This window comes from Rhincodon typus, chromosome 13, assembly GCF_021869965.1.
Source record: "Rhincodon typus isolate 14 chromosome 13, sRhiTyp1.1, whole genome shotgun sequence".
Taxonomy (NCBI): domain Eukaryota; kingdom Metazoa; phylum Chordata; class Chondrichthyes; order Orectolobiformes; family Rhincodontidae; genus Rhincodon; species Rhincodon typus.
Window position 1 is genome coordinate 60,906,551 of NC_063344.1, and position 10,347 is coordinate 60,916,897.

Below are 10,347 nucleotides of genomic sequence, written 5' to 3' on the forward strand. Positions count from 1 at the left end.
ATGTAATATTACATGCTTTGAAGCCATCATTATTTATCTGTTGAAAAATCATGAAATTGTTGACGAAAATCATAGTAATAGCATTGAGATGCTACAGATTTAAAACAGTTCTAAAATAATAAGAACTAGTAATCCCATTTTCAAAGTTTTCTTTAAAAAGCCATGAAAACTTAATTAAGAAATTGACTGAAAAGGATAGAATGCAGGATTGGACATCTTGGAGAAAACCAAGATTAGTTTTTAAATTGAACAAGTAAATACATTATAGTATTCAGTAAGTTCTAAAGTAGATGATGTTATCAATCGCCAAAATCTAAAAGAAAGCACATTCTGACAACAACTGAGAACTAATTTAACTTGGGAACAAACAAAATTCTTCAAAGACCAAGATTTAACAGAGAGTTCAGAATCCAGAGAAATCCATAGATAGCTTCATTAATGCTATCTCTAGATTAGTGAAAAACTGTGAACATTGCAGTTTGATAACAGAATGCATAGAAGCAAAACTGTTTTTGGAATTATTGATAATATTTTTGACAGATTCATTACAATTCCTAGAATATTTGTTTTGGAGAAAGCTATTCAGCTTCTGTTGGTAACTGAAACCTGGAAGACTCACCTCACAGACAAATCCTGAGAGAAGAATGACATTGGCCCAAGAATGCAGAAAAAACATATTCACTTTATTTGGTATAAACACTCATTAGACACAAGTGACAATGCCAACTCAAAGAGGAGGTCAAATAGTTAAGAGTTAGTAAGCACCATGCAATAAGAAAAAGTGCCTCAGAGGCACAAGCAGCACCCAGCTATGACAAAAGAATGTTATATTTGTAAAACAATAGGTCTCTTCTAGAAGATGTGCAGAAGTAGTATAGTTTCAGAACAGCAAAAGTAGTGTCAGTAAGGTAAAGAATACCAAAAGATACCAAAAGCATCCCTAGGGGAAAGTAGTGATTCATCTGAACTGGCTCAAAAGATATCTCATTAATTTTAAACTTAGGTGTCAGTATCCTATCAGATTAAACACTATGGCTGAAGACACAGAAGTGACAGCCTACAGAGGTGAGATACAAAAGCTTTGTTCAAAGCTTGAAGCCCATTCTTTCCAGCATGGAAATGGTGGCCATCTTAGTTTGCAGCCATGTTTTGGCGTCCAGCAGTTGATGTAGCAGCTTACATTATACCACAAACCGTACACAGCCAATGCATGAACTCTGCCTGGCACCTCAGGCAGCCGTTCTCACAGCCCTGGAGCTGGTAGGCTCCTGCAGCAGTTCAGCAATCTGTCCTCCAACAAATTAACCACTAGCATTGCTGACTGGCCCCGTGGAGTATGAACCTGGTGTCCTCTCTCAGTCTGACAGCATTAATCCTCCTAACAGGGACACTCCATCCGTGCCCTTCCCATTGCCAGTCAGCAAATCCAGACTTCTGTCCCCACTGCTGCAGCTGGACCTTCTAGACCCAGTGTCGAAGTGGGCCATTTGGCCCATCGAGTCCACACCACCCCTCTGAAGAGCATCCCACCCAGACACAGCCCTCAACCGTATCCCTGGAACCCAGCATTTTCCATGGCTAACCCACCTAGCCCATATATTCGTGGACACTATGCGTAATTTAACATGGCCAACCCACCTAGCCTGCACATCTTTGGACTGTGGGAGGAAACTGAAGCACCCAGCAGAAACCCACGCAGACACGGAGAGAATATGCAAACCCCAAACAGACAATCGCCCGAGGCTGAAATCAGACTTAGGTCCCTGTGCTGCCCAGTGTAGATTGAGATCATCAGTAATGTCCACTGCTAAACTTCAAGGTCATCAATCAACCATAATGCAACTATTGGGACAGCTTTGTGTACGAGCACTAAGAAAGATAGCAGCAGATACAGCATAAACACTGAGGAAATGAAGAAGGCTGATTCGTTGACTTTTGTATGCAAATTAGATTGATTTAGTTTAATTTATAAGTTGGCTTGAAATCTTGATTTTGTGATGACCTTTTATTTTTCTATTGTGTCCTAGTGGATTCCGTGCTGGTTAGTGTCAGATGGAACTGCAGGCGAATGGGGTACTGGAGCTGCCAGTACTGGCTTCATATTTGTTCCATCCATCAATGAACAGAATGGCCAGAAACTGGCTGTTTAGATTACCCTCTCTTATTCCTGACTTTCCATGTTCATGTTTCTGTTCCTTTTCCCCCTCTGCATGCCCCTCAGCCTCTCATTTTAAAGCTGGTGGTAGTGGCTATTCCTTCATCATTGTGAGGCTATGCAACACACAGCAGAACATCATAAATCAGCATATGAAATCTGTTAAGAACTGCAGAGAAATCCAGGCAGCAGAAATACTGTTATTGTACCCTTATAGCCTGCTCAAACCATTTCAGGTGATAATTTGGTTCTTGCATGTTCGTCATGTATCACTGTGTGGGTTACACACTGGAATTGTTATCCAATGGTCAGGAAATAAACCTTGTCATTCATTTTAGTTTACTGTGGTGGCTCCAATGCTGGTATTGTGGAATACTACAGCATGATATCATCCTAGTGGCTAAAAGGATACTGGGTCCTGACCTCCTTGGTTTTATAGTCACAAACTCTCCAGACATTAGGGAATGGAATCCCTTTTGATTATGCCATTGGGTAAAGTTGACATGCAGTGTCAATGATAACACAGTGTGGAGCTGGAGGAACACAGCAGGCCAGGCAGCATCAGAGGAGCAGGAAAGTTGACATTTTGGGTGGGGACCCTTCTTCAGAAATGGGGAGGGGGAAGGGAGCTCAGAAATAAATAGAGAGGGGAAGGATGGGGCTGCAGAAGGTACATGGGATGGTGATAGGTGAGTGCAGGTAGGGAGTGGTGGGGATTGGTCAGTGAGATGGTTGGGGTGGATAGGTGGGAGAGAAGATGGACAGACGGACGTAGGATGAGGCCGGGGGTGGGGAGATTTTAAAACTGGTGAATTCCATGTTTAGACCATCGGGCTATAGGCTCCCATGGCAGAATATGAGGTGCTGCTTCTCCAGTTTGCAGGTGGAGTCATTGTGACACTGGAGGAGGCTCAGGATGGACATATCACCCAGGGAGTGGGAAGGTGAATTAAAATGGTTCGCGACCGAAAGGTGTTGTCATTTGTTGCGTACAGAGCAAAGATGCTCTACAAAACGGTCTCTGAGTCTCCGCTTGGCCTCACCGATGTAGAGGAGGCCACTTCAGGAGCAGCGGATACAGTAGACAAGTTGACGGATGTGCAGGTGAACCCCTGACTGTTGTGGAAGGCTTGTTTTGTGTCTTGACTGGAGGTGAGGGGGTGGTGTAGGGGCAGGTGTAGAATTTCCTGTGGTTGCAGGGAAAGGTGCCGAGTCTAGTGGGGTAAGTGGGGAGTGTGGAGCGGATGAGGGAGTCACAGAGAGAGTGATCCCTATGGAAGGCAGATAAGGGTGGGAAGGAAATATATCTTTGGTTGTGGGGTCAGATTGTAGGTGGTGAAAGTGGCAGAGAATGATACGTTGGATATGGAGGTTGGGGGTGGTGATATGTGAGGACAAGGGGGATTCTGTCTTTTATCTTTTTTGGGAGGGAGGCGATGTGAGGGCAGAGGTGCAGGAAACACCAAGAGATGTGTTTGAGGGCATTTTCAATCAGAGGGGGGGAAGTTACAGTCCGAGAAATAGGAGGACATCTGGGATGTGAGGGAGTGGAATGCCCCATCTTGGGAGCAGACGGGGTGGAGGCAGAGGAATTGGGAGTAGGGGATGTATGTTGGCACCTTTTAGCAAATGGATTTCTGTAATTCTATTGAAGCAATACCTCACTTTGCCTGCTGTCCCACAGCAAGAGAAATGAAATGTAATTAGTTCTTAATGAATCAGCAATCTCCCTTAGACAACAATGGATTAAAAAAAAAACCTGTGAGATGTGGTAAATAACTACAAATTTGTTCCTGGCACATAAGCATTCTTAGCTACACTCACCTTTACAGTCAATGGCCATGTACAAATCATCCTGTTTGGAGGTTCCATCAGGTGCAAAATTTTGCTTTATGTTCTGGTCATGTCCCCTGGAAGCATCAGGGATGACAGTTGGTTTACATCTTAAAATCCTCCTTATTAATATTACTCTCAGTTACAACATCAAATGGGAAAGGATGCCCATACAGAATCTTCAGCAGAAGTAGGTTCATTTTTGATAAACATTATAGGCTTAATAAATAGAACTTAACAGCTGGTTAAGTTACATCTAAGATACACAAGAGTCCTTGGAAAAACATCAGGTTACACTTTAGAATAAATGCATTTTATTGCTACTGAAGCATTCTGATAACAACTTAGAGATAACTTGATGCCTACATATACCTTCCCAAGAACAGTGGTTTATATTCTGGTGGGGAGAGCTTATCTCAAGATGTCATTAACACTTTCCAGTACGTCTTCTATAACATCTCCCACACAAACTTATTTCTGCTTGTTAATTCTTTTATACAACTATTTCAAATATATAAAGAAGGTTTATTAACACTCAAGCTTCTGACTTTATCACTGGGGCCAACTTGATTGGGTTTAAAGTCTGTTGCTCGTGGATGTAACATTTAGGTTCAGTTTGTTTCTACACCAGAACCTTGGCAGATCTTTGATTTTCCATTTTGAATATCCTTTGCAGAAGAACGTGTTCTGGATCGTCGATAATGTTACATTTTCCTCCCTTGGAAGATTTTTAGTTTCCTTAAATTATATCATAGAAAATGGTTGTGGTGCTGAAAGGAGTATTCCTCCCATGTTTATGTTGTAAAAGATTTTGCTGCACAAGATCCTTCCATTCTCACAGATTTTTTTTTGGATAACTTCATTATTTTGTCAGGTTCAGTCATAGACAATAAAACTTGTTTTGATATTTTGGTACTGCATCTTCTAAACATCTAAAATGGCAGCTTTACACTTTACTATTCACTTTTAATTGTTGTGGCATTCAGGATGTCCAATGATCATATTTTAATGATTTGTCTGACGTTGGAAGACAATTGAATTCTTCCTTCAAACCTGTGAAATCAGTAGTATCTCCTGATCTCCCAGTTGTGAAGAGGTGCTCTGCTAGGTTAATCTTTACTGGTGCATATTTTCTCTTAGCTTTCGAGAATATACTTCTGAGAACAATAAAGTTTTCTTCTTGATGAGTAAACTTACATTGATTAATGGTATTTGACTTCTGAGCTGGTTGAAGTTCTTCAACATTCTGAGAATTTTAAGAGTGAAGCTTATGTTTCTGCTCAGAAGTGAGAAGTGTTGGTTTCTGATAATATACAGCTGTCCCAAATAGTATTTATCCCTGTATTTCGGGAATACACTCAGCACTCATTTGATTTTAAGTGGTGCTCTGCCTGCATCATGCAGTTCTTTTTCGGACTGTTGTGGTTTCATTCCCTTCAATGAAAGAATTTTCTCAAATAATGCAGTAATGTTCTCATTATGATGGCCAGTGTGACGATGCTGTGGTTTTAAGAGATTATTTTGTCCTGGATTTTTTTTGTAGGATGGTTTTACTACAGAGGTGACGAGTTGGCTAGTGAAGACCCATAATGTAAACAGCTTGTGAGGCTTTGGGTTCTTTTTTAAGTTGGAACAATAGAAGCAGCCTAGATGGATATGGCCAGCTCTCATAGACCAGGATTTCTAGTTTTGATTTTAGTTTTTAGGTTTAGTTTTAAGCAGTTTCTTGGGAGTCTCAACAGGTCAGAAACTGCTGGAGTTTTGAAGAAGTAGAAGCTCATTTGCCTCCTCTCGGTTACAACTAGAAGCTGGGGTTTATCTCTGCTGCTGGGTTACCTGTGACACAAATCTATTTTTGCCAAGGGGTATGTTTGTGTAATGTTACTATATTGGAACAGTTAATTAGTAATTAGTTACTTTATCTATTATACTGTTAAGTTTTCTAATAGAGTTAAATTATTCTAAGTTCTTTCTTTTGTTGTATTTTAACTATAGCATTTAATTAAATTGTTTTGCTTAACGTTCAGTAGCTTGACCAATTGAATTATGTCTGGAACACAACATATTACATTTGTCTTTAAAATAAGAAAAAGTTAGGGTCCAGGATACCTTTCTAAAATATTTTGAGGGGGGGTCTGGCTTGGTCCATAACAGCAGTTAGTTCAGTTGCTTCGAATCTGGTGTAATTAATGCCAAAGGTGGGCATTCGATTTTTGTCCATTCTGTTTCTAGGGTCAGCTATGATGATCTTGTCTTTGTTACAGAAGAATGCAGGTTCAATTTCCAGTCTAGAAGTCAAACTCAAAAGTTGTGGCTGGCATTCCAAAGTATTAGTGATGGTGTATTGCACTCTTGGAGTTGCTGTATTTTAAATGAAATGTTAAATTGACACCGTGCTTATACTCTCAAGTGTAAAAAATCTTATGATATCATTTCAAAGAAGAGCAGGATGTCATTCCAAGTCATAGTCCAAATATTTGCTTCTCAATCATAACCATAAAAAGAGATGAAACAAAAACAAAGTTGCTGGAAAAGCTCAGCAGTTCTGGCAGCATCTGTGAAGGAAAAAAACAGAGTTGACGTTTTGGGTCCGGTGACTCTTCCTCAATGGTCACTTCCCTTGAGGAAGGGTCACTGGACCCGAAACGTTAACTCTATTTTTTCCTTCACAGATGCTGCCAGACCTGCTGAGGTTATCCAGCAACTTTGTTTTTGTTCCTGATTCACAGCATTCGCAGTTCTTTCAGTTTTCATAAAAAGAGATTATCTGGTCATTTTAACAATGCGATTTTTGGGGTCTTGCTGTGTAAAAATTGGTTGCTGTACTTCCTACAACCTAATGATGACTATACTTCCAAATTATTTCATTTGTGTGCTGTGCTTTGAAATATAGTAGTGAAAAATGCCATACAAGTGCTAATCAATTTCCTTTTTATTAGACCATATTTCCAGGATAGGAAACATATTAAATACTTTCCATATCATGAATACTGCAGTCTTGAAGGTCATAATCATGTCCTCTTTATTTTTCAGAAATCTAGTTTGAAAAAAAAATCATAACATCTAAAATCCCTTTGTTGCTATAACATTGCAACATCATAGTGACCCAGGACTATGTTTTGCCCATTGCTTTTTTCAATCAATGAGAGTGAACATGACTTTTTCCTGTGCATCAGGAAATTGTGGGGTTGATTTTTGTGACTTGCCTAAACTGAGAAGGATTTGGATGCAGCATCTTACCAATTGATCTTTATGTTTGATTCGTACCTAAATGCCGGGCACCAAATAACAGTGATTTTGAGCTTACTTATAGAAAGTCCAGTGACTTTGGGAAGGTGAGAATTCTATTGGTGCATAAATGGAAGTGGATCTACAGAAATATGGTAGAGGGGAAGAATGGAAGGAATAGACAGGGAAATGGATATAGAATCAGCAGCAGGAACATAAGGAACTCAGGCATTGAAAAATGAACTCTTATGCTTAATCACAAATCATTGCTGTACTGACTTTAAGCATAATCTGCCAGCATTATCCCAATAAATAGCATTGTAAATGGTTATCTTCCAACCAGTGTTATATATGATTTGTGGGTGCTGTAAGGAAGCAATGGTAGCAGCATTATTGATGTGAAAATGATATTTGGTCCCTAAAGGCATCTTAGGACTGTCAGTTTACTGCATTCACAGTACTGAAAACCAGCCCCCACCCTAACCACCAGTCCCCAGGTTTTAGATTACATTGTAAAGTGTTGGTCTTCTAAAACTGGATTTGTTCAAAAGTCACGAGTGGGCCCATAATAATAGGTCTCCAACTATATCCTGCTACTGCCCCGACAAACAGGTTGGTGATGAGAGAAATGTCCAGTCCAATGTATTTAGACCCCATTTCCAGGAAATGAGCAGATACTGCAGCACAGTGCTAGGCAAGTGGCACCTCTGTATCATTTGTATGAGACATTATTGTGGCATTGCCTAGATATGTGTTCATCCAAGGATAGTCTCCAAAGAAGCAAGTTCCCCATATTTGTTGAAAAACGTTTCAATCAGCATCATGGCATACAAACAGGCTATCCATCTAATTGTCACATTTGCAATTTGTGCCACTTTGCTCTTTGCGTGTTAGCTGCCAAATTTGCCCACATAACAAAGCTATTACACTTCAAAGGTCATTCATTCCACATTTTAGAGCAGCCTGAGGATATGATAAGATCCCAAATCAATGCAGCATCTTGCATTCTGTTTCGTTTTTAAAATATGTTTTCTCCTTCCGAAGTTTTTGTGTTACCTGATCATCCTGTGATTCAATACTCACTCCTGGTTCCTTCAGGATGTCTCTATGTGATCCTATTGTTTCATATATATGGTCTTCTTCCCAATTCTGATCTTCTGCTACTGTATCATAGATGTGTTCTTGCACCTGATATTGCTTTCCTGCAACCGTATCATATATGTGCTCTTTATGCCAATCTGGATCTTCAGCAACTGGATCATATACATGTTCTTCAGCATTCAGCTTCAAGAACAAAAGCAAAATAAGTAATTAAGTATCTGAAATTACTTTAATTCACCTAGCACAGTTGTTGTCATTCTTGAGATCTTGTTCTACCCTCAAGTGTTGTTCACATATTTCAGCCGGGGTCACAAGGTAATGATTAACATGGAACTCTGGTTGACATAACACTTGTCTAAAGCAGCTACACTATTGCTCAAAATGGAATTACTTCAACCTGTATATGCTACAGGGTGAACCAGAACCTGACATACCTAACTTCAAAAATAAAGTTTAAAACCATATAGACACATATAATGATCCACAGTGAAGTGTTTACTTATGAAAATAACTTTCAGTGCATTTAATGTTTCCTTGTCAAATATAACCTTTGTAGGTGTAGCTATAAGATATATGATACAGAACAGAAGAAGGCCTTTCATCCCTCTTTGTTTGTGCCCACCCTTTAGTGCATCTCTTCAATTTTTCACTCTACTCTGCTCTTTCCCCATTGCCCTATATATTCCCAACATCTGATATAAAACATTGGGGGGCCCAACACAGACACTCACAGGATTCCACTTGCCACATCCTGCCAATTAAATGAAGATCCATTGATGCATATTCTGTTTTCTGCCAGCCAGTCAGCCAATTTTCTATCCATGCTAATGTGTTACCTCCTACACCATGAACTTTTATATTCTAAATTAACCCTTGATGTGACATTTTATTAAATGCCTTCTGGAAATCTAAGTATGGTACATTTACAAACTCTTACCTATCCACAGTGCATGTTACTTTTTCAAAGAAATCCAACAAATTAGTTAAATATGATTACTTTTAGTCTAAACCATGCCGATTCTTCCATATTGCCTTGTATTTTTCAAAGCGCTTAACAATAACTTTCTCATGTTTAGTTGGAACACCTTCCCCATATCAGATGTCAAGCTAATTGGCTTATAATTTCCTGTTTTCTGCACTCCTTCCTTTTTTGAACAGGGAATTATATTTTCTGCTTTCCAGTCAGATGGAATCTTTCCTGAATTTAGCAAATTTTGGAAAATTAGCACCAATGCATCCATCATGCGACCTCATTGACAACCTCCTTTAATAACCAAGGATGAAGTCCCTCATGACCTAGTGAACTGTTATCACAAACCTCCATCAGTGCCTTCATCAGTTTCTTCCCTGTGATCATAACTTTGCTAAGTGCCTCTCTCCATTCTCCCTACAATTTTATACCCATTACTTGGACTTTTTCTTGTGCCTTCTGTAGTGACGACAGAAGCAAAACATTTTCTTGTTTTGTTTGCCATTTCCTTGTTACCTATTATAAACACCCCATTCTCACTCCCTCAAGAACCAACACTCACTTTACTTACAGATTTTTTTTAGAACCTGTAGAAATTCTTGCTATCTATTCATACATTCACAGCTAGTGTCCTCTCAACCTCTAAATCTTTGCTCTGATTCACATTTTGGTAATTCTAGACTGCTCTTGTGTTCTGTCTGATTGTCTGACCTCAAAAACAAAGTTGCTGGAAAAGCTCAGCAGGTCTGGCAGCATCTGTGGAGGAGAAAACAGAGTTAACGTTTCGGGTCCGGTGACCCTTCCTCAGAACTCTCAGATCCTTCCTTTTAATATTGATGAGTTTTGTGGAGGTTTCTCTCTATGAGCTCTGGCATGTTTTCTTACGTTATTCTCTGCAGTTCACTTCATTAGTTATGCATATGCCTCTATGGCACTTACATGTATGATCATCCACTCAGTGATGGTGGAAGTATTCATCACTGCCAAGACTGCCCAGGATTACTGGCACCAAATTTAAACTACAGTTATGGACCAGGTCAAGTGCTGTGAGTCTGGAGCA

The 10,347-nt window shown here is 39.7% G+C and overlaps 1 protein-coding gene across 1 annotated transcript in view; it reads right to left on the reverse strand.

Moving 5' to 3' along the window:
- LOC109911355 (rho guanine nucleotide exchange factor 4-like) overlaps positions 1-10,347 on the reverse strand; it is a 74,026-nt gene that overhangs the window by 45,767 nt on the left and 17,912 nt on the right. Inside the window, exon 5 of the mRNA XM_048604126.1 lies at positions 8,273-8,500. Within this exon, the coding sequence (XP_048460083.1) occupies positions 8,273-8,500 (228 nt within the window). The remainder of the gene's footprint in view (positions 1-8,272; positions 8,501-10,347) is intronic.